Here is a 25,631-nt window from a genome sequence, read left to right as displayed (position 1 = left end):
TAAAAACTAGGTAATAACTGATGTTAATATACGTGTACACGACTAGAAAAAAAATAAGATTTACAGTTGTTTCGTTTGAACTTTAATTTTATTCTTCGTATAACATATATATATATATATATATATATACCATTTTGAAAGTATTAAAATATTCATAAATAATATTAATAATGATGTAATCGTGTAATCTGTTTACATATAGATATACATTTACTAGGCACTGTTGTTTTTTTTTTCTTACATTTTCTCGTTTATTAGTCTTTTGAGTTACACCTACACTATATAACACGTGTGTGGTTGTGTGTGAATATATAAATTACACTTTCATAAATAAAATTCTTTCAACTCGTCAACACGTATATAAAGAGGATTGCCAATCGTTATGTTGCAGTTGTTATTATAGTTTCCTCTGGTCACGATAATTAATCACACAGATAATTAATTATGCGTCGGAACTTTCTGTTCGAGTATCGCCGTTCAGTTGTCGTCCTGTGAGTGTATGCAGACAATTTCTCATCTATAATGTTATATGTATCGCAAATTATCCATACCGAAAAACCCGACGATATTCCGAATCTTGTTTTTTTATGAGACGCGATTATGCATCGAGAATGTACCACGTACTATACTTGAAACTAAATATTTGCGATTCCCTCTGGCTCTGCTCATCGACAATTAGCTATACTTCGTTTCTATTAGACATATGCATAGGAGTATAATACAGTTGAACAGATATTCAAAAGCAATCCTGTAATATTTAATTGCACATAGCGTGACGCTTAATATCAAATTATTACTATTATTGTTATTATTTTTTATTTATTTCTACCATTTCAAGCACAGGGTCAATAATAACGCAACGATTTCATTCAATTATATCCAAATTTTTTTATTCTCTTGTTTGCAGTTAATCTTGTGTATATAGTCTTGTCGAAAATTATCAACGAGTTTAAATTCACCTCTGCGGGAGGAAAAAATTTCGATAACATTTATGCGATTCACTTCCAAACATGTACATATATAATATTACAAATAAAGGGGGAAAAAAAAAGTAATATCTTTTTATTTTTATTCTTTTATTTAAACAAATATTCAATTTTTAACGATCTATGAAAACTTGAAACAATAAATACTTTTTTGAGTCATTCGGCTTTCTGTTTAATTTTCCCTCTTCTTCTTTTTGTGCGAAAAATTTAATTTAATTTTTCGTCTTTCCGAAACCTACGTTTTTCTTTTACCTTTTTCATCTTCTTTCTTTGAAGCACGATATTACAATGTATCAATATTTCACCGTGCAACAAACCGAAACGTTATGTAAATAAATATCGAATACGCCGAAATAAATTTTAATCGTTACACCGGATTGACATTATACTAAGTGTGAAAAAAAGTTTTATAATATCGCCGGTAGTCAGCAGGTGGGGTGAAAAAGGAAATTTATAGGCATATATCAGGAAAGGTTGACAGGAACGCTACTGCGACGCAGCGTGTCAGGATAGGATAATGAAGAGGAGAGGGAGGAGGAGGAAGAGGAGGAAGAGGAGGAAGTGGATTTATATAATCGTTAAATAAAATAATATACGTAAATAAATATATGGATATTTATTTATGCGCAATCGGGATGAGTGTTTCTCCTGATCCTAAGGGCAGAGGTGCTTCGACTGTTAGAACACCATCTTTGCTCAGCGATGACTTGATGCTTTCCGGATTGGTGCCTTTGGGCAGCAAGAACTCCCGGTTGTATTCCCTGTAGACAGATTTGCTCTCGGATTTTTCCTCGTGTTTAGCGTGAACCTGAAACAATCGAATAATAACCATCGTTTTAACATCATTTCTGCATCGTCACATACTTCACGATTATATATTTATACAGGAACAAATTATGAGCTGACTGTATTTCTACTGTACGATATAGCAAATCGAACAGGCATACCAGTTGGGTGAAAAATTGGGAATTGTAAGACCAGAGTTTGAAGAATATGAAGAACAACGTTGCTCGACTCCAACCGTTGGAAGATAACAAATGTTCGGATTTTTAATTTAAATATTAATGTTCAAGTATAAGAATTGCGCTGACACTTTTCTGCTTCGACTGTACTTCGTACACATCGTTAATTAACAACGTGTAAGCGTCTGCCTCTTTCAGATGCGTCTACACTCAGGCCGTATCGTGCAGAACGTCATCGAAGCGTATAAACTATAATATAATACAATCTTGTGGGTTTTGTGCTTGTTATATATGTACACATACCTCTTCACCCACACGATGTCTATGCGTATAACAACGCTTACAAATACAATCATATAAGCTGAGTTTACGTATGAAGTTGGAAAAGAAGACGCCTGTTAAAATATATGCTCGAGAAAAACAGATAAAAAGAAATACGTATCTCCTCCTGTATTTGCCTACGCATAGGTATACGCTTATACGGCTTATAAGTGTGCGAGCGTTGCGCCGCGCAGTTCTCACCGTCTAACCAAACGCCCCTCAGGCTATAACGCACACCGAATGACGGAATTTCTATAAATACATACTATCCCGTTGTCCTGCTGCATCAGCAGCAACAGAACCGCGGTTGCTGTCGATATTCAATTTTGTAGCAACGCTCGAAAAATCGTACGAATCAATGATAACGAAGCAGCATTAATCGCGGCTGCAGGCGTTTGATTTATCTGTCAATCGATGAACAACGATATCAAAAATCCGAATACAAGAGATGAATTGCTCTCGTTACTGTTCTCGATTATTTTCTTACAACACGTATAATGCGCACAGAGATAAAGAAAACGGCCTTGAATATAATTGTAATTACAATTACATAATATCTGTAATGTAAGTTTTCGTGCCGAGAATTACTAAAAATCTTCACACGTCTGTGGTACACCTGTGCAAATAAACGGCAATGCCGATGGTAACGACGTTTAAGAGAACCTGATCCTCCGTGTCGCTCGGGGCTCGAGTTGAAATTCGTCATCGCTTGACCCTAGGACATAACGACAATGACTAGAGTATGGCTAAAGTCTGGCGTTTGACATTCTCCTGTGACTAATTCATCTAGTTTCAGTCGCCTGTACATGGATCGTATAAGAGAATATCCGAAAGTCTTTAACGGTACTTTCTAGAAGGAGAAGTGTTCGAATTCAAACAAGTGTAACTTCGCTTCAAGACTGATTCGAGAGTCGAGGAAAAAAATGATCGAGCGATTAGCTCGTAATCTCTAAACTTTAAATCGGGCATGAATAAGGATTTCTGGATCACGTCTCGATGCTCACGTTCGAAACTGCGCACGCGATGCACGCGAGCTGCAATGTCGACGTCGGCAAACGTGACGTGACGTTAACTTGTCCCGGGACTTGATTAAACGCTTGACAAGTGGCGTGAGAAGTAACGGAGCAAAACGGAAGGCCTTACAACGATATCGAAAATCAATTTGCGAATACCAAAAAAGACACGTTAAGCGTGTGTCCTACAACGATGCATAGGTGCACAGAACATTATCCAACCGGTAGCTTATTTTACTCGGTTGTACGGGAAATCGCGAGAAACTGGAACAGCATCGATTTATCATCAAGGGTAGTTTTTCGCGAAGACGAGGGCAGCCGGACAAACAACGTCGGCGTCAACGAGGCTGACGCCAGAGCTCCTGCTCTATATAGAGGTATAAGGACCTCTGTATACCTATATGCACGAGAGACGTCCTGAAAGATCGATACACGCCACCAGAATGGACTCTCTTACATTGAACGTCCCACCGTCGTATCTACTACCCCAGTTTCGAAAAACAATCTCCGAATTGAAGGTATTACACGATTGTTTCTGCTGAATAATAAATTTAAATGCCACCTGGGATATTGTAATAATTAATCGGTAGTTTAAAATACCAGTGTTTGAAATTAGTTCAATTGTCTGATTAGTAGCGGTGTAATAAATTGTGCGTTTTATAAACAGCAGAAGCTGAGGAAACCCGGTGGTTCAAAATTCCGAAATGCAAGATTCCGAAAATTCAAGTTTCGGTAGAGTAAAACTCCGAAAGTTAAAATACAATCGGACAGCATAGTTTATCCAACAGAAAAACCTAAATCCAAAACGACCAGGATTCCGAACGTAAAAATATCGAAAACCGAAAACAAAGAAAGACCAAAGTGGTGAAATTTCACCAAGACAAATATTCACAGAATTGAAAATCTTGGATGATTTGGAATTTCAATTTTCAGATATTTAAAGTTTCTTATTTTTGCACTTTCGGAACTCTGACTTTTCGAAGTTATGCCCTCTCAGAATTTTGTCCTTTCGGAACTTTGAACGTCGGGTTTCGTTCTATCCGAAATTTTCATGTTTCGTAAAAGTTTGATTTCTTTGCTTTAAACTTCGCCATAAAAAAATTCGGAATTTCAACCCCGCCTCGAAATTCCGTGGCTAATCGTGCGAGAAAAAAATGACGTACGTAACATGTGAACAGGTTGAAGATTCTCTAGCAGATATTATTATTTAACGGACGATGGACACGCGATGGCGTTGTTTAACCGTATGACGTTTTAGCCTCGGTTAGCGCAAAGCGTCCGTGTAGGTATGATGTAAATGACAAGCGTCTGTCAGCTTTAACGAGTCTCGTGTGTACATATGTGCGTGTATATAGGTGATTCGAGCCAGCTCAACTTATGTGACGCTGTTCCACACGTGCTAATTATCTGGTTGGTCAATCCTTGCCACTAATGAGTTAACGTTGTTAACCACGTTTCGACGAGCGTTTGACACTCTCTTAAACTCATACTGTATCGATGTATTATGCATAAATCGGTTCGACCGATGTCCCTTAATGATGAATGTTTAAGTTTAAAATATATGTCCAGCACTGATATTTTCGCCAATGACGTTAACAGGAATAAATCCAAGCAGATTCGTGTAACAGAAGCTAAGATGTCGACAATTTGACGAAAGGTTTCATGATTAGAACACGTTCAAATCGACTAATTATAGACTCTGGCATTTTAGATCAGATTTCAATGCTTTTTGTCTCATTTTCGTCGCTGTCTGAAAAATGATCAATATAACACAGTTTGAAATTGTTACAACTTTTCGGAACGATTGTTTTTCATTTTATAATTATTTATCCAGATAACGCGGCGACTAATTCTCTGTGATTTTCACCGTCAATCGAAACTGTTCAACGAGTGCGCAAAAAAGAAGAAAAGAAAAAAAAAAAAAAAACGCGGCAAAATTTCAAAGTAAAACGAAAATTTCTCACGATTGAAACTTGACACGTACATTGGTAACATGCAGGTTGTATCTTCTGCCTAGAGTCTAGGGAGCTGAGAAACTGGTATTAAAAGGTTATAGACGACGAAGGGAAGTGGATTTTTGGACAATGTCCAAAGAAATGGATGCTGTGCTTCTGTTTGCTTGTTTTATCTATTTCTACGTACATTGCGTCAGGTTATGCATGTTCGAGGTAATACCGCTGTTTCTCTTTTCTAATACAGAAAAGAGAGGAAGAAGGAAAAATAAATTTACCGCGTATTCGATCACCGGTTAAAAAAGCTCATTCCTCGCCCTCGTCTGTGGTGACAATAAATTCAATATTCCGTTCAATTTTGCATCTCAATTGCAAAATTATACATTACACAATCTGACGGGTGAAATTTTCATGGGATTTCGTAATGGACCCGACGGATATCATTTTCATACATATCTACGTACAATTGAGCATCTCGCACGAATCGAAACGATAGTAAAGAAGAAGGAGAAGAAGAAGAAGAAGAAAAACACGTTAGCGATATAAACGCGGAGCAGCAACTAGTTCGCGTATTATTTCTGGAAATTCTGTATTGCCGTCAGCTTGGCAACGGTGAATTACACAACTGTATAACAGGAGAGTTCTACTTGCTTCTTCTTCTTCTTCTTCTAGTTTCTCTGTCGCCTTTACATTACATATATTTGTTGTGTAAAAATTTTGGATCCCAATGAGAGATTTTGCCGATCGAAATGGATATCCGAAATCATTGATTGATTTTACACGATGCAAATTGAGACGGTCGCAAAATTTTACAAGTGGAATCGAGTTGTTCCGTCGCGAATTCGTCGAATTAGAACTATCGACAAGTATCTGAAACCGCGAACGCTACTTAATAATCAATTTATTAGGGTCGAAAGATTTATATCACAGGATGATTCACCGACTCATGGCTGAATGGGGGTCGTTATTTTCGGTCACCTTTAACAAATGACAAAAATAAATTGGGACAAAACGATTGACATACACAGTTTCAGGACTCCCGATGTTAAATACCTACGCCTCGTTTTTATTCGTTCGTCATCGAGCTTTATGGTGTGATAAAGATGTCTACAACTTTTCAGCAAGGTATAAAATATGCATTTTTTTTCTACATCGATTTTTGGAGAAGTTTCTACATTATTCGATCAACAATACCAAAGTTTGATACCTGCATATCTATTTATACCGAGAAATATTTGATTCCCTGCGTCGGAATAACGATAACCTGCATAAAAACCGAAATAGATCAAGTGTTTTTCTATTCCTCTTGTCACAGTCCAGTCTTAGATTTTACCTTTCGAAATATCGCGGTTGAAAAAGTGATCCGAATAAAAATAACGTCGACCCGATCAAGCGTAAAGGAATTTGCATTAGCGAGGTGGTGGAGACTGTAATATTACGTATAACGGGCAAGTCTGTCGGTTAACAGAGGAACCTGATACGACAGGAGAGGAGAGGAGAGGAGAGGAGAGGAGAGGAGAGGAGAGAATTGGCGAAGGCGTGCATTGCGGAGCGTAAAAAAATCCGTGGGCCGCACCCTGAAAAAGTAGGAAGGAGCGAAGCTTGCAAACTCTGCAGTTATTATATACAGAGAACATAGCCTAGTTGGCGTGATAGTAAGTGGGCAGGTGGGTGGGTGGGTAAAGCGTACAATATCGATCTCTCGGTCTTTCTATAAAAGGCAAAGCACCTCGGAACTCGTCACTTCGTCATTCTACACCCACGCGTCCTACTCGACGAAGAACGTCGCGTCGTCTCGTTTCCTCGCGTGTCGGTAATTCGATGCATTTCTGTGCAGAAGCCCGTATAAGGAGTCCGTGGGTACCGAAACCGGCATGTAAATTTCAAATTAAAACGGGTTGCCGAGTCGGCGCGGAATTAACACTTGCCGAAAATTATTCAAGTATAATTTATCCCTCGCTACCGACAATTTTTATAAACTCATGCTAATTCGTCGGCATTTCAATAATTTTTCATAATTGACTGCAACTGTTTGTGAAATTTTAATAAAATTCCGTATCCTGCAGCTGACAGGATTTTCTGAATTCTCTTTGCTTCCTGTTTTTATTCTGCAAAAAAATCCAATTTCTCAACGATCGTGTAACTGTTATAAAATCCATTGAAAAAAGATTGTCGGAAATTCGCAAAAAATTGAAAAGAAATCATACTCGACCATACACATAAATATACAATGTCCAAACGTGCAAAGCGCGAAAATTTGTTCGCATGGCACTGCGTGACGTTGAATTCGCGTTGGCTTGAAATATGTACGTGTAATGTAGAGGCGGCGTAACTCCGCAGGTCCGTACGTCCGTTTCTCGTGCGATGAGTCATTCGCTAAATATAAAGCCTTACTCTTTCAAACGATATTCAAGATATTTCACCCGCTTGTTCCGTCGAGAGAGTTTTACCAGTGATTTCGATTATGTATACGTACATATTCGCGTATGCTGATACAGTTCCGAGGTTACTTTTTATCTATGTGCAAATGTTCGGTTCACTTACCCTTCCGAGATTCGGATGATAAAAATAATTTTTACATCACGTTGTACAGTCTTTTAAAAGAATTTTTTAATTTATTATTTCATCTCGTATCAAGCTATTTACTCATTATTCTAATTATCGGTACAACGAACGCGAATTTTATTTCTACATCGACCTTCGAATAATCGAAATTTTGAGATTAAGTTAAAATCGAGTTAAAAATAGTGGAAATGAATCAAAGATGAAAGATCGTTGTGTTTATAAACCGTAAACCTCGATGTAAATTTGAAATCAAGCCAGTCTTTCATAATCGACTCCGATGCGCGTCGTTGAATTTAGGACTGTTTAAAAAAAAATTCAACAAACAAATCAATCGAATTAGGAGAAATTTTTGCGAGGAATGTAAAAGACTCGGTAACCGTGGCGAAATGGCCTTAATTGTATTACGCGACGTAAAGGCGAGAATTCGGTTGTAAAACGAAATTGCTCGCGTGCTTAAGGACTGAATATATTTTCTGGCCCTTTTATACGAGGACAACGGACCAGTTGTACCTGACCCTAATTCGGTCAACCTTCACCACGATATCTACAATCTTTTGTGTACTTTAATACACCAACGCGTGACAACTGAACAATTAATACCGTATTTACTCGGTAAAATTTCAACAATTTCCGTTAATTTAGCTATATATATAATACTCCAATTATAACAACAGGATAGAAAAGTCTGGTCTCAATTTTCTTTTACTTTTTCTACAAGCCCCCTAGAACTAGAATCAAATTGCTAACCTCATACAATAAAACTGTTCATTTTCCACCATATTTATTTGGGACACGAAGAATAAGGATTAGGCTGATGGAAAAAAAATAAATAAAATGTGACACGTCGAAATCTAGAATGAAATATAAAAGAGTAATAGAAGGAGATATATGTAAAAACCACGAGAATGTTGCAAACAAATGATTACACTACGAGGGTTCGTGTATCTTTGAAATTCCTCGAAGTTGGAAAACTAGTCCATATCCTAGGTAAACTTTCCCCCCATCCAACCAATCTCATACAACTTTCCGAGGTAAAAAAAAAGTCTGTTTAAAACCGATATCGAGATAGATTGAAAAAGCAATGAAAAAAAAAAAATGTCACCTCGTTAGGACTCTCATAGACAGCATTTCGTTTCACGCATTGTCCGATAGTTCAACATTACACATTCTATACGCGAAATATATTCGTGCGACAAAACAATTTCTTCGACACACCTTTATAATATATATATATATATATATATATTGTACCTAGGCGCGAGCGCAACGCGGAGAATTACATGCAAGGCACATCCGACTCTGCAATAGTGTAGGTAAAATTGTAAACGTGACTTCTGCCTTTTTTCTCCTTCCTCTCTACCGGTACGGTGGCAACAACCTCGTAAGCTCGTATACACGCAGAATTCATCCATTAAACAAATTTTGTGAGCTGACCTCCCTCGCAACTCGCCGATTGCACAACGGGATTTCAAAGATAACAAAAGATTAGCAAAAAAAAAAAAAAGAAGAAAGACAAATTACGTTACGCAGAGAACGCGGCAAGACTCTCTAACGGTTATCGTGATTTAATTAAACCGGAAGCGATGTGAAATTCTCGCTAAAGATGAAAGATACTCCTTTTTATTCTTTACTTGTCATTTTTGTTTTTTTTTTCCGTCTAATTCACCCGCAGCAGCAGGATTTTCCTCATCACTCGGCCCGGCCCGATTGTAGAATTCGAAGATTATATTCCGGGACGGAATGATGGCAGTGCGACGAGGCCCGTCGTTACGATATATTTTTGGAACGAGTTATTTCGGAGTCCCCCGCTCTGCTTTTCTCCTCACGTCGACGTCTTTCAAGACGTCTTATACACTACGCGGTTGCAGGGAATTAGATGAAAGGAAAGATCGTATCCTTTGAGAGAGACGCGGCTTTTCCTTCATGCCCCGAAGATTTTCACGCGCATCGACACGTCGCAGACCTAAAACTCGCATTTTCAAACTTTCCCGATCGTAGTAGCGACGAGTAATTATCCCCCGCCGAAAAAAAAACAAAAACAATTCCTTTAATTTTTTACTCGCTGATCTCCCCTCGTCAGGGAAAATTATGTTAATAAAAATTGGGCCATAACCCAGAGTGATAATTAATTATACCGTGTATTATCGAAATTGCTTCTGTCGTTAATTTCGTGAATTTCACAACGTTTAAAACGTAACAAAACCGTCGACATCATAGACAGGCCAGCCGGGATCAGCGGGATGTATTATTCGCGAGTTATTTTAGTGTGGGCTCGTCGTTAACCGGGCAAAATCGCGTGGCAGCGACGGAAGTTACGTCAGAGACGCGCGGTTATAAACACCTTTGGCAAAGCCGCAACGTCATCGCGTTGCGTTGGAAATTTTCAGCACGAAGAGAGATTCAAAGCTTGCGTATAATACGGAGTGAGAAAACGGTGCATCGAATTAACGAAAAATTAAAAAAATTAATAAAAATTGATACTCGTCGACTGATTTTTAATATACCTATGTAACTAACGTCTTACCAGCAGTTTGTTGTCGACGGTTTTAACGACGATTTCCTCTGGCGTGTATTTCGATACGTCGAAACGTAGCTTCAGCGATTTGTTGCCACCTTCGTCCTGGATCAGGGGACTGTCGAGACCGTCCAGCCATGTGTTAGAGTCGTGATGCGGTGTCAGCGAGCTGTTCTGTGATTGTTCTTGCGTCGTTTTGCTGAAACGAGAGAATTTCTCATAGTTATATACTGCCGGAGTCACGGGGATTTCTTTCTTTTTTTATTTTTATTTTTTTCTTCTTTTTTTTTTTTACTCCTACACACCGAAGAATATTACACAAGTATACCTCTACATTATCTGTACGTGACATAAGTATTGGCAAAAATCGCAAAATTCTGGGAGATCTTTCGGCGATTCTCTATACTAAATAATCTATGTATAATGCGGTGTTGTATATACAAGTAATTAAACTATATTGCGTGTAAGAAAAAAAGTTGCGCTCTAAAGTTCAAAATCTCGTTTTTTTTTTTTTTTTTTTTTTTTTACAGTTGTGTAGCAGAAAAATTCTACATACGAATAAAATCGGAGTTTTGTTTCAACTTTTCGGGTTATGTGATCGGTACAAAGAAACGATTTGTGATTCATAGTACGAACGACCCAAGTTATACACGTTTATTACACAATCAGCGACACAGAAGAAAAAAAACAGAATTTAATCCTAACGTGCCTGTAAATAGGAAGACGATTACAGGTATAACTTGTTGTATTTCCTCCGAAATGTAGAACGAGAAATCGAAAGTATATAAGGCGAGTTTCGACACTTGTACGACAAACAAAGCTGAAACTACATGAATATTATTATATACAGAAGGCACGATGCAAAGGCAAGCAGAGAAGCAGCTGTCATGCGAAGAAGAGACTTCGGTCGGAATTAGTTATTTAGAGGGTCATGCGTGGCGAGTTAGCGAATAATATGCGGTAAAAAATCATGCGAGAGATGCGTGAATATCACGAATATCGAATACAGTGCAGACAACGTTGTTGCAAGTGAGCGGCAAAGTCCGAGAGAGTTGAATGATTTTTCACTTTCAAAGCGTTAGTCATTTTGAATATTCGGTATTTCCGCTTCCTTTGGTGACGCGATAAGCGTCGCCGTTGTAACGTACAACGATAGTCACAGCAAGAAGTATTTGGTACGACAACAATTTTTATTACGGGTACGCGTTTGAAACGGTGTGAAGATAAATAGAAAAAAATCATTCAACACAGATATATAATATAATATAATATGATATGATATAATATAATAACAATAACAATAACGATGACGATAAATAAAACGATTGACTGATCTGACGGAGAAAAAAAAGAAATAAAAAATAAATAGCCAAGTACAAGAATTTTGAAAAATAAAGCACGACTATGTAATAATAAATTTGCTTGCGGTTAGGGCGGGGTTGAAGTTCCAAAATCACCTAATTTCAAAATATTTTCCGGCAAAACTTGAAGCAAAGAATTCAAACTTTTACGAAACAACGAAGTTTCGAACGGTCGGAGAGTCGACGGCTCAAAGTTCCGAAAGTTAAAATATAGTCAGACAGCGTGGTTTATTCGACGATTGGTTGTAAAAAACAAAGAAATATCAAAGTGGTGAAATATCGCCAAGCAAAAAATTCAGAAAACTGAAAATCTTGGATCATTCGGAATTTCGATGTTTCAGATTTTGAAATTTTCACATTTTCGCACCGTCAGAACTCCGAGTTGTCGGAGCGATGTCCTCTCGGAACTTTGAGCGTCGGGTTTTGGATGATTCGAAACTGTGATACATCGTAAAAGTTTGATTTCGGAATTAGGCGCTTTCGAAAATTTTCAAATCCCTAATTTCAACTCCGCCCCTTGCGGTTCGACTGCAGTCAGTAACGTATACGTACGTCCACGTGGACGCGACAGCAACAGACGTACGTATGCGACGTGTAACGTGGAAGCGACGCTTAGTCAAGCATTTGTGTTGATTATTTGTTCGTTTGTCACCTGGAGAAGGTATCGAATGCAGACTTTGTTGTCGGCGCGGCGCTATCCAGGCTCTCCCAATCACCGGTTGTGGACTTCGAGGTACGGTGCTCGCTTGTCATGTGGTGCGTACTTCGAGGTTAGTCACCGTATGCAGTAAGACGCCAATTGCCAATCAGCCCGCGATTCGCGAGATAGGGATGCGAGTGGGGTTAACGTCAACACGTGTTAATGTTAGTCCAATACGCATACTTTCGATGTACGTTAGGGTCGTGATTCTCATTTTCAACTTTCGCAAAATTTTTATTCATTCCAAATAAATAAGTAATCGCTATCTTTTTCGCAAGTCGCAACTTTGCATTTAAAATGTACCTGTACACATTTTTACTCAACTTTTAATAAACCTATATTTTATCGCGTGACCTTCTATTGGGGAGAAAAAAAATTAAAAAAATACTAGCATGAGAAATCGATCAGCGTTGATGCCAATATTTGATAAAAAATATCAGCATCGTCGATGCAAGATTTTATGTCAATGGTTTGATATTAAAACTCACAAAAACTTAAAATTCTATAGATATTGGAATGAATGCTCACTGATTTCTCACAGCGACAGATTGTTTTTTTTTTTTTTTGCAAAGGATATTTTTATTCATTTATTTATCTGGAACGAATTTGGGGGACGGCCAATTTAATATTCTGAAAAGTCCAAAATGAAAACCACCCTAGTATACATACAATACATATGTATTACATGTAATACGTATAATCATTGTAATCGGCAGGTATTATACTCTTATCTAGACACGAAATTTGCATTGCATAACTACCCTGGCACAGAAATGAAATTACACCGCATTTAGATAAAAGTTTATTTATCCACGGATCGGATTTCATATTACATGTATACGATTCCTCAGATTCATCGGTTTCTTTCTCATATCAAAACAGAGATGAGAGGAAAATTATAAGAACAACCCGGAAATCGCAGTTTAGACTTCGTCACCGAGCATATTGTAAAATTGTTGTAGAATTATTTCGCTTCATCTTCCAACTAAAAAAAGAGTTGTGCATGTCAGTGCCGGTGGCTTTTGACAAGTATAAAAAAAAAAAATGCGAAAGACTTTATAACAAGAATGTTAATTATTTCAAGTCGTTGCATAAACGAAGAATACTGAAATACCAGTTTTCGTAAATGTTATTTTATGTCCGTGTACAGGGTACGCGTATTGCAAAGATCGTATCTACAAATACAGGATTACATGAGAACGAGTTTTTTTTCCTCAAGCAGCTTGTGTTTTTCTCATCTTTATTCTTTTCCTCGTTTTTGAAAGATGGATAAATTGTTTTCGCCTCGCCTCTTATGTGATCCTGTAAATTTTACGTCAGATTCTTTTTTATATGCGAATCCACCTTACACCTTTACATTATACACTGTAGCGTGCCGTATAACATATATGTATAAGTATGTAACGAGGCGCAATCCGATCGTCATTTTCTTCGCAATAACTCTAATTTACAAAATAAGAAAACAACAAATTGAACACCGTATTAAACGTGTAATTATTACAAATTAAGTGTATACGTACAAAGGTTTTTTGGAGTAGAAAATGTGCGATCAAACGGAGCCGTTTGTTTTTTGTCTTACTGTTAGCATACGTGTATAAATATTCGGATAGAGCAAAATTAAAAAGATAGAAAAATTGCAGAAAGAGAAGAAAAGAAAAACCGTAAACGATAGTAAACAGGATAATGCAAATATAAAGTGTAAATAAAAATCAAGAAAGCCACTTTACCAGCAACAAAATTGTAGATATAATAATATAATAACACAACATTAAAGAGAAGTCGCATAATCGTTATAAAAAAAAAAATAAAAAAAATAAAAAAAAATTGTAAATAAACGTTGGTTACGCTTAAAATGTTAAACCTAAATCAAAGTTAAAAAAATCATATGAAAAATCGTTAATAACAATTAGCGATCACTGTGCGCAAGATGTTTGGGAGTTGTTAGTAATTTGGCCACTTAATAAAACAAGGATACTTTGTGTAAAAATTCGATGGCGCGAAAAAATGGGAAGAAATTTTTCACCGACCGCGTGTAAGGTACCAGGCATACAATGTATGCGTACAGAATAATATATTTACGTATACACACGCGTTCGTAAAATTTATCGCTATACAGGTGTTGGCAAACCCTCGCTCAGCTGATCCTTCGTGGCGTGTCAATTGGCAATAGAAACTCGCAGACTTTTACATACTTTCATATACTTTCATGTATGTAAAATGATGTATAAATATGCTCCGAAGTGTCTCGGCATAAATCAAGACGCTACTAGACCGGAAATTACATCGTCTTAGGGATTGATAGACGATCGTCTGCCGTGATGTGAACTCGGTTCAATAACCCTTCGCATATAATAGTTGACTAACGTCATCGAAATATCGCTGCTATCGTAACTACACTGACAATGCGAGACGTTTCAATCCATAAAAATAATGGTTCGTAAATTGGACTTGGAAAGATCGTAAAAATTATCGAACGGCGAACTGCAGATACCTCGCCTTCTCCGCTACGTGATATTCTCAAAATTATTCGGCGATGAGAAGGGAAATAAAAACCTCTTCAGGAAGAATCCAATCCCAATGATCTTCGACCTCTGCCGAACGGTTCTCCGATCAGATCGAAGGTTGCAGAATCTATCTTCGAACGCAAAAATGTGTTACGTGCTAGGAGAAGGAAAGCTCGAGACGCTTACTGGCGGGTCGAGAAGAATATAAATGCAGCCAACCGTGGCCGCGAGGATCAGCAACCCTGGGGATTTATCCGATGGCGATCGTTACTCGGTCCAACGGAATAACGACCTTTGCCGGTGAGCCAATGTGCGGGACCCCGATTCGTTCCCATGAAATAAGGCACGGCATTGTTGTCTGCCCCGGATAAATCCACTCCCTCCCCATACTACTTTTTACTCCTAACCATTAATTCTTTCCTTCGATACCGCTGCATTGCTCTATTTTTTACAGTGTCCGAGTTGTCACAGATTTTCATGAAATAAATTTGTAACACCGATTGAAAGAAGAGGATTTTAAAATGCGTTACAGAGTTTTCGAATTCGCGGTTAAACTCGATATAGAAATTTAATAACAGTTGTTTACGCATTTTCATTTTGTATTTTTCATTCAAATCTTATGACATTACGATCTAGCGATAGGTTTCTACAACGAGAATGAAAGGGAGAAAAATGAGAAGATTGAAAAAAAAATATATACCTACATACAAGACTTGGAAAATTAATGCCAGTAATGAATTAAGGTCGATGACGGGGCTGAAACTAATGAATCGATATAGTAAATCTGTAATCTTTTACAACGATCCAATTTTTTGCCACACCTCTGATAACCGGAGGTTTAATACCTTGACAGGTATGGATCTAATTTCCGTACTGCACGCAGGTAACGCGAACTGTAAAAAACCTGCAAGGTGGAAAATTCGATTGATTTACACGCTGAAATAAGGGATTCGCAAAGATCTTGAGAAGTAATGGAAATAAAAAAAGAAAAAGAAAAAAAAACAAGCTAATTGTAAAATGCAAATTTTCGAACCGATTATCCCTTCTCACTTAGTCTGCATTCGCATAGCGAAGGATAAACGCGGTGTTCACTTGTTGTGGCTACGATTAATTGTTTCCATATATGGTTCACCCGCTGACACTGACACAGAAACGAGGCGCGAATTGTTATTATTTTTGTCCGTTATGGTGCAAAGAAAGGGGGGGGGGGGGGGGGGGGGGACGGAAGGTGAAGAGAAAATGAGAGCGAAACGCACAGGGAGAAAAAACCCTGAGCCAATTCTTCATTTCACGTATTTCGACCTCACACAGAGAGACGACACCAAAAATGGTTTGGATATATGTGGGTTGAATCGAACCGCCTTTTAGGTCGTCGTGGTGACCATGGAGCGAGTTACTCATCGATTCTATGCAGGACGCGATCAATCTTGGATGGTTAAACCCCCCCCCCCAACAGAAAACGGAAATAATGGATTTGGAACGTCACCGTAAAATTAAAATTTTCCCTCTTCTCTTTTCTCAAATATACAAAAGGAACACGATGTTTATAACCAGACGCTTGTATCGTTTAATTCGAATATATTCCATGAGATATTTTTGTCAAAAATTTGTGCGACCTACATTTCGATCGATCGTAAATAGGTAAAAACGACGCTCCAGACGCGAGATTCAAACTCGTACCGTACAAGATCTCAATCTTGTTCGAGACTAGGACACCGGAAGTGGCGCCAATTACAATATACCGGAAGTTATACTCCAGCCGACCGTCTACTCCATTAACTCTTTGTTTTAAATGAAACCTAGGATCTACATCGCACGGTGCGCGTTTATAGCTGCAGCGTATAACTGACTCGGCCATGCAGCAAAGTAGCACGGATTCTAATATTAGCCAGCCAGCAGCTCCGTGCGAGCATTAGACGTTCATAATTTGTGAAAGATCCACGCGTTCTCCTATGGGAGTAATAATTATTTTACCGCTATAACCGGGGATCTTCGAGGATTCGAAAAAAGCTCGTCACTTCATCGAAGATTAAAAGAAACTAACCCCTGGCTAATAATGTTTCAAAGATTCTTGTGAATAAAATTGCTCCGAAGGACGAGATACGATCCTTCCGTGACTCGTTCGTTTTTCTAATCGAGGTGAAAATACGGAAAGCTTCGACTATCGGCCGATGGATTTAGCGATAAGTAATTCACTTAGTTGATTTCAAGGAGAAACTTTGGTCCAATATATATCGACGAAGCACGCAGAGCAGGAAACTAGCATCGCGGTAACGACACTCGATCGTGCCGAGCAGTTTCCGCTTCGTTAAAGGCACCAACTTCAAATGGAATTAGGTATAATCCTAGAGCTGGCAATTAGCGTCTACGATATCCAATAGTCGATTTAACAACGACTAATCAGTCACTAATGTCTAACGACAAGTTTAACATACTTTTTCAGAACCAGGAACCAGTTCTTCTTCCTTGCTTACATAGACTCTGTTAATAATTCGAGATCAGAAACGGTCTGAAATTCGGCGGACAAACCGAGCGGAAAAATGAAATACGTACCAGAACCGGATGACAGTTTGGTGGTGACCGGGAAATACTTCATTGTCGAGTGTCATTTTGGCAAGGAATGTTTTTTGTCGTTCAGAAAACTTGTCTCGCAAACACTTTTTCGCACCGTTTGTTACAGAACGCGACGAAATCAGGATCGATAATCGTGGAACAACGGCGAGTTGAAGAGGATAAAAAAAAGCACTCCGTACACGTGGAGATATCGAGTGTCGGACGATTGACCACCGAGTCGCGAAATCTCGGCTATCTAGGCATATATATATACTCGCCGAATCGACAAGGACGAAGAAGTCGAAGGTGGGCGTAGAAAGATGGAGATAGATTTAAGTAGAAGGGGGAGTAGATCTTGTACAATGTACATATTATGAGTCACATTACTTCGCATGTATGGAGAAGCTGTGTCATCGCGGTCTTTGCGACCTCAGTTCGTGTGCCTTGGATTAAGTTTCGTTCGAGAGCGATGTATTTTTTTTTCACCTCTCCCACCTGAAAAAAAAAGATCGCCTCCGAAGGATATCTCTTTTTAACTTTTTTGCTCTCGGTAATTCGAGTATTTCCATTCAAATAACGTGGAAAATGTGTCAATTGTTTCCTTAATCGTTGAAAAATTTCATCAATTAGTGTAAATTGCAGGAAATTCGTTAGTACATCTTCTAATGTCTCGAGTGGGCAAATTATTAAATCAACGATTCGTTAGTTTGTTTCATTGTTTTTGGCTATAGGTACGACGACTTCGGCAAGTGGGAGAGAAAAGAAAATATTGCTTCCAACCTAAACGTCCTACAATATATTACACAGCTGCACCGACTAAATCCAACGCTCTTTTCCACTAACGATTTTTCAAAATCCGTGTAATTATCTCCGCAGAGCAGAATCCAAATATGGATCACATCGTCAATTCGCCGCTTTCGTCTTCTTAGGTCATTCCGAAAATTCAGTTTCAGCTCCCCGGCGGCGGTGCAGCTGGGACGCGGAGCAATTTCGAGCCCATTAATTTTCATCGCCCTCATCCCGGGGGATAACAGGAAGTCAAAGCTGGAGCGTCGAGATGGGATTTTGCAACAACCCCCGTGCACATGGCGCTCGGTAATGCCGCGTTTCCCTTGTACGTTATGGGTTTGAAAATGAATTAACGTGGCCGAAATTCTCGCCGCTACACTAAGAAGAAAAATATGTACCGAACCAAGCAGTTAATTTATTTGACCACCAGTTCATTTGATTCGAACAATTTTTTACTCGGACCATATCCACTTTTTACTTGAAATCTGATTTGGATTATTTAATATTTGTTAAATCTAATTACTTTCTTTTTCTCGGTACGTAGAGCCATTTTCTTCTCCGCGGCACGAGATAAAAAGATTCAACACCAAGAGCTGGGTGGTCGAATATAATTAGTGATGCCGTTTCATGTAAAAATGAGTATTGAGATCGATTAGGCGAAAGAAAATTTCATTTCAAAACTTAAGAACACTTAGAATGTCGCACAGTTCTCGGCATTGAGACAAGATAATTCATTTACGACGCATATGTTTACGTACATTTGATTCGTCGCTAGCTGTGAAAAAGTCGAATCTGAAAATTTTATTTCATTTGAAACGAATACGATAAACTTACTTTTGTAGTTAGAGCAGGTAAAAATTCTTATTCACTGATTCAAGTACAACATATACAGTGCATTAATGACAAACGAGTATCCCGCTTGGCGCAAAAACAAGCTATTCAACAAATTCAAATTCGTCTACAAATGGATGATCTTTTCGACGCGGAGGTGTAAAAAATAAATAATTAGACTCATATTTCATCGTCGCATGGCATTGTGTAATTTTTTAGCCCGTATAATAGAGACAGAAACAAACGTATAAGCCAAGGTTTAAAAAACGAAACTACACATCCTCTTTTCAAACCCACAATGCACAATTTAATATTCACAGTGGCAATTCTCACCTACGCGAGCAAACTAGCTGATCGATAGTAGGTACGTACGTATAAACGGTAAAATAATTGACGACTCGTTCACGTCGTGTTTTCTACAAGCCACGAGTTACATAATACAAGCGATTAATTTTTTCATAAGGTAAAAGCTCTCAGGCTTAGGTACACCAGGTATGCACAGCCTAGACGTGAAAGGAAGCTGTCTGCTTCATTTTTACAAGTTTCTAAAGGCGCTCGGCCAAGAGAAGACAGCGAAGGATTCATCTCGTTTCCAACGATGAGTGAGAACGTGTTCCCAACTTTCTGAACAGTTGCTACCCGCCTGCAGGAACGATCGCAAAGTTTCACGTCTCTGCTGATGCTTGGGTATTTGACTTCGTATAAAGTAATATTTGAACTGTTTTGTGTGTAAAAATAAAAAAAAGAAATTAAATATTAAAACCACAAGTTCTCTCGACACCGGCAGCTTATAGCGGCGGCGGCGGAGCGAAGAAGAAGACCGGCCAACGCGTCCTCGAATTCAGGACGTGAAAAATTAAAATTAGGCACTTCTCGCTGCCGTGAAGCAAATAATGAATACGTCCTTCGCTTACTGCGACACGATTTGTTTGTGCGTTACGACACATCTCGGTGTTTGTACAACGGCGATTTTTATTTTCTTTTTCTTTTTTTCTTTCTTCGTCAGAACGAAGAGAAAACTCGACGACAAATTCGTCTATCGAGATATGTATACCAAAAATATGTGAATTGGTAATTATTATGCATAAATTAAGAAGTTGAGAGAGCAAAAATATATGTATATATGTATATAATCATCGCTTTTAACGAGTTTCGATAGAGTTAAAGAGGTGAATGGAATTTATTCTTTGAGATAACTGCGGAAATCGCACGTGCATAAATCATTTCGAAGACAACACGAGGTGAATAACAATTATACAAATTATACCTAAATTTTTCCGCAACAAGGAAAAACCGCCGCATCCTCGCAACGTTTTAAACGACGCGCACGATGCATATGCATCGGGCTTTCATTATCCTCCTGCAATTCTTATCTCCCTGATACTCGTATTTTCTTGTATCCGAGTAGCTCGCGCGCGCTTCGAATTTAATATTTGCGCGGTTGAAGAGCCTGCGGTATCTGTACCGGTTCGAAAGAACCGCAAAACTCTTTTCCTCCTCTCTCAAATACACGTTACCGCTATGCGACTGACTGACTGACCGAACCTCTATAAATAGCCTCAGACTAACCAAAATACATACAACACGCCGATTATTCAATAAGAAAGAAACCTAATCAGCTCTCCTTCGCGTATTATTCGCAGATATATTATACAACATCTCGGATCACTCGAATCGTCTGAAATAACCTCAACAATCCCACGGTTGAATTCTAACTCCCGATCACTCCCAATGTTTTAATTTTTTTATTTTTTTTTTTTTAAACCATTTCGTTCGATGCTGTCTGTCAAAAACGTAGTTTCGTTACCGTGTTATTTCACCGAGAGTTAGAAAAAATAGAGCAGAAATGAGAAGAAGCCGGTCGCCGGCGCACACGGGTTTCATAAATCAATTTTATTTCTCTCATTTTCTCCATCCAGTTACACGGCACACGGGGATCGATGTATAAATAAAATAGAAAAAAAAGGAAAAAAAAAAACGCCAGGCTTAGACTCGAACAACGTCGGAACGCGAATAGCCTCTCACGAATTTCAAAAAATTTATGCGACGTAGCCATGGAGGAGGATCGATCTGTCGCTGCTTGTGGTGGAAAACGGCGGAAACATTCGCCGGGTCTAGACTCACTCTGCCTGATTCTCCTTCTTCGGCACGCGACGTACGAACTTCTATTCTACCGTCGAACCACGTTAAAATATAATACGTAGAAAATGATCAAACCGGTATATAACACAAAAGTTGAACGGCAAAAGTTATAACGGAAATTCTCTGCCGAGATTGATTCGATTCGTTGCTTTCGGATGAAAATTTGGTTTTCGTTTGTCACTGCAAGACACAGACGTAGAAATTTGGCGAGTTTAAACTTGGAAACTATTGAAACCGTTTATAGTTTCAAAGTTGAATGTGTTTCAAAGTTGTACGTGTGAAATTTTATGCGATATCGAATCCATTTTTGCCGATGAATAAATTCAATTCGAATGGAGGAATAAAACTGCACGCACTTTTTACGAGTGTAATTAAGAGTGGAATTAATAAAATGTCGCTAGAGCCCGCAACGAAAAATCTTAAAAGATGGAGAAAAACTGTTTTTCTTCTCTGAATAGTTATTTATGGCTTGAATTTGTGTTTTGAAACAAAATGGCACTAAAAGCCTCTTTCGATTCTCCTTTTCGATTATAAAACGCTTCTGATTACTGCGAAATGTACAGATCAAACGCCTCGCGCAATCCGATCGCCTTGGGTCTGATCAAAGTCTGAGAGCTCCGGTTCGACGATATCAATACTTTCAAGATCTATCGCTTATCGGTCAATTCTATATATCAATGTCCTCTTATCCGACGCAACATGCAGGGGAAAATCGTTGCTTTTAGCTGCGCGAACCGCATCTGATTATTTCTGATAATCAGAATCGAGTGTTACATTGTAGCAACTGGATATTCCAGCGTTTGCAAAATAAAATTCACCTAATATTTCATTTCATCATTGGCCTGCGGCTGTTTGCCGAGGACCTTTTGGACCTTCCGCCACCGAGGAGTTGCCAACCCTTGATTAATCGATACAACTCCGGTTAATGGTCGAGAATATATAAAACCGCGTCCTGCAAGTCTGCACGCGACATTTTTAAGCCCGCTTCTACCTGCCGGATCAAGCTGTATATGATACAAGAAATTTCGTTCGTTCGTATACAATCTACAATTTACTAAATATCATCGGGTTGTAGTTTGTGACGTTGTTGTAACGGTGTATTTTTAGAAAAAAACTCGTTCTTTCGCAACTTTAGAATTTTCTGGAATTCAGTGCACCGCAATACGGCACGAACAAACTCAGGTTTGGTAAATTCAACTCCTTCGGTTATTTTCCTCGACTGCAAAATGACGACTTTCATCTCAACGTTTCGTTACTTTAATGTTACTAATCTCAGTCTCATAGAATTTTAGTATCGTATGCGCGAAACACGAGGAAAACATCAAAACTTTCGACAAACAGTTTCGTTAACATTGTGGATGTCTTTAAACTCTCCGGTCACTCTCTAACACTTCTGTAACTCTGATCTTTCATTGTCAATTACATTTGATTTGCACATTAACTGTGTGCACAGTCATAAGCTATCCGCCGCAATTAGAAACGCATAAAACGCGCCATTGCGTATATATAACGTCTACGTCTGTCTTGTCGAGAACAATCAAGGGGAATCAAAAAGAATTATAAAGGGTTTCGAGAACAGTAACTACTCACTTCTTTTATTCCTCGACAAAGTTTGAGTATCCTAATGATATTGACTAGATCAATACAATTGTAGAAAAATAAATGTATAAATTCATGTTCAAACTCGAGCAATTTCTTACATGTAAAACATGGTAAAAATAAACTTCTCCGTTCGGTAAACGAAAATTTTTGCAAATTTAGTTTTCTTCATACTTCCCGCTTCACGATGTTCAACCAGTCACTGCCCCCCTCTCGCAATTATTTATTAATCGCTATTGGGCCAGCAAAATGATTGATTACCGATCGATCTTCCCAAATCACATTAAATATGTAACTTGCACCCAACGGAAAATCGGTCTCAGACACTCGCCAAACTAGTTTCGCGATCGGAACAAGAGATGAAGGGGGCGGGGAGGTATAAATCGTATTTTAAACACGACACGCCGGTTTGAATAAAAAAAAAAAGAAAAAGGTAGAAACCATCAAAAGACGTAAGAGCAAGACAAAAAAAAAAGCGCGCGACTCGAGGATCAAAGATTGTTATCAAACACCGCGTAACAGGTGAAGTTAGGTTAGGTTAGGTTAGGTTAGGTTGAGGCCGTCAGGTAGATTATAACAGGGGGGTAAGATAGGAACGAACGAGGAACGAATGTTAAAGAAACGAAGGAACGAGCGTCTACCTGGTGGTGCTCTTGAAGAAGTTGTTGCTCTCGCGATCCATGAGCTTGCTGCGGAACTTGGACATCTCGTCCTCCATTTTCCGCATCTCGGCGTCGAACCTTTCACGAATATTCGCAAACTCGGTATCGATAACGCTGAACTCGCCTAGCTTGATGGGAATGTCGCGCCTAATACCACCGTCGGCCATCTTGAGATCGTCGGATGTCTTCTGTTTTTACCCCGCTTCTCAAATACTCGAAACAACAATTTCGCACTCGCAGTATTATCGAGTACCAACGAATATAACGTGTTACCGTACCGCGTCGATATATCAAAGTTTCCAAATCTTTCACTCACTCAAACTCACTGATAATATAACTCAGCAATGCCAATGCCAGTGACAATAATAATAATAATAACAATAATAATTGCTTATGCGTTTCTCGCCTATCTGGATCCTCGCGCTCCGACCTCTCGTCTAGCAGTTATAAACGCGGGTCGCGTGCAACGCTTTAAATACCGCCGGTGACTCCGACCGCTTCGGTAATCCTCGGCCATCGTCGGTCGTCTCCGCGAACGCCAAGCGTCGCCGAATGTTCAGGAACGATCCCTCTCATCCTCCCCCGCCCCGCCAAAGACCGCGCATTTTCAATTTGCGGGGGCGACGCAGCTACGCTGGATGCTGCCTTGCCGATGCGCCGATGATCCGATTAGCCCGGAGGCTGGGTACAAAAAAGAAGACCTGAAATTGCAGTCTATCGATACCGACCGCTATTTTCTTTTTCTAATTGTCGAAACTCCGGACTTGGAATTTAAAAGTGATATCGAAAAATTGCTATTTCGTGTGCTCAACATTCCGACTGGAATAGATCCACGGATCCATCGCAGGCTTGGATTGAATGACGGACACTTGTTTCCGGAAATCGTAACTGCGGTGACGCGATTTGCCGATCGTTTCGATGCTTCGTAATCTCGTCAAATCTAGACACACCGCAATACCTTATTCAGCGATGATCTAGAACCTGTGAATTTCTATTCAACTGAGTTTAACGAGTAGGGATGAATAGGTGTAATGCTATGCCAGCGATTAGTAATCGAATCGTCACGATTTTTTTTCTTGCATTTCGATACTTGTAGTATAAGTATTTAATTCCTTAAGAATATCTGCAGGTTAACAATTATATGATCAATTTCGATATGCGGTTTCTTAGCCTGTAACTTTATTGTACGGAATGGTGAAGGAATTAGATAAATGTACTTTGGAGCCGGAAAATAAATTGAGAAGTGGAAGTCTGTGATTACGGCGCAATGCGAACTTCAGACATTGCAGTTTTAATTCAGAATAATAACTTTCGTGTCGAATTTTCATCGTCTGAGAGGAAATTCGAGTAGTGTTGGGAAATTTGAAATTTACAATTCTCAGACGTAGCAAAACACTTCGTCAGGTGTAAAAACACGAGGGTATTTATTTTTGATGATACTACTGCGTCAAAAATACCAGTGCTATCATTGTGGACATACTTATTTTGCTCGAGGTGTTTTCTATCAGAACTTTGAATATTTATATACGTTACGAAGAATACATATATTCTGAAAGATTAAAAACAAAAGTGGAAATAACGCAACCGGTAATGTAGCCGCAAAAAATAAAGTATGCGCATTTAAAATAACAGAAATCCTGAACTCGCGACGATTGAAAGGTATCGGCGAGAAAAAGTGCGACGTCAGCTTCTTTTTGCATTACAGCAATGTCAATTGGCGGAAATAATTCGACGATAAAGTTCCTTCGTGCAATAATTTAAAATACAACAGCCGAGCAGGCGTTACATCCGTGAACGATGAGTGTACGTATTACGTGGTCTCGTTTAAATCGAGCAATTGATTAATTGGAAAATTAATTGTATCAGCGAAGCTGCCACAGGTTTCAAGACACGAAGAATTGAAATCGAGGCGAACAGGCGCGTTATATCACACAATACGTACGATGGGAAGGCCGGCATCTTACGAACAGATGAATTTACGAGTTCAAAACCTTCTAACGAGGTGTGTCCCGTTTTCGGTGTGTTAATTGGTTAATTAGCGTGTAAGCAACGGCCCGCGGTAGAAACTAAGGCGATTCCTCCTCGTCACGTCTCGTTACGGTCCGCTTCATATCATAGGTGAACCAGCACATATGTTTCAACGTTGAAGGATGGAAAATAGGCTCTTTTCTCACGT

The 25,631-nt window shown here is 38.9% G+C and overlaps 1 protein-coding gene across 2 annotated transcripts; it reads right to left on the bottom strand.

Annotated features, from left to right (window-relative positions):
• Nucleotides 1–863: 863 nt before the first annotated feature.
• On the bottom strand, nucleotides 864–23,912 carry LOC107227268 (alpha-crystallin A chain). Of its 2 annotated transcripts, XM_015668368.2 has the most exons (4): nucleotides 23,435–23,912; nucleotides 12,328–12,438; nucleotides 10,324–10,513; nucleotides 864–1,794 (listed from the first exon to the last, which is right to left on the bottom strand). In XM_015668368.2, exons 1-4 carry the CDS (start codon nucleotides 23,620–23,622, stop codon nucleotides 1,603–1,605), a joined length of 681 nt encoding a protein of 226 aa, XP_015523854.1. In that variant the 5' UTR covers nucleotides 23,623–23,912; the 3' UTR covers nucleotides 864–1,602. The 2 variants fall into 2 exon arrangements, with proteins under 2 accessions (XP_015523854.1, XP_015523855.1); XM_015668369.2 differs by lacking the exon at nucleotides 12,328–12,438 and having other exon boundaries at nucleotides 23,435–23,909.
• Nucleotides 23,913–25,631: the final 1,719 nt, after the last annotated feature.

The sequence above is a fragment of the Neodiprion lecontei genome, chromosome 6 (genome assembly GCF_021901455.1).
Source record: "Neodiprion lecontei isolate iyNeoLeco1 chromosome 6, iyNeoLeco1.1, whole genome shotgun sequence".
Lineage (NCBI taxonomy): Eukaryota > Metazoa > Arthropoda > Insecta > Hymenoptera > Diprionidae > Neodiprion > Neodiprion lecontei.
This window is presented reverse-complemented; position numbering and strand designations above follow the sequence as displayed.

Bases quoted from the DNA above. Each gene is read 5' to 3' on its own strand.
- LOC107227268 (XM_015668368.2), bottom strand. From the start codon at position 23,622: ATGGCCGACGGTGGTATTAGGCGCGACATTCCCATCAAGCTAGGCGAG. The intron at 12,439-23,434 runs GTAGACGCTCGT...CTAACCTCGAAG, and splicing joins TTCTTCAAGAGCACCACCAG to TACGCACCACATGACAAGCG. The intron at 1,795-10,323 runs GTAAGACGTTAG...CGATTGTTTCAG, and splicing joins CCGTCGACAACAAACTGCTG to GTTCACGCTAAACACGAGGA.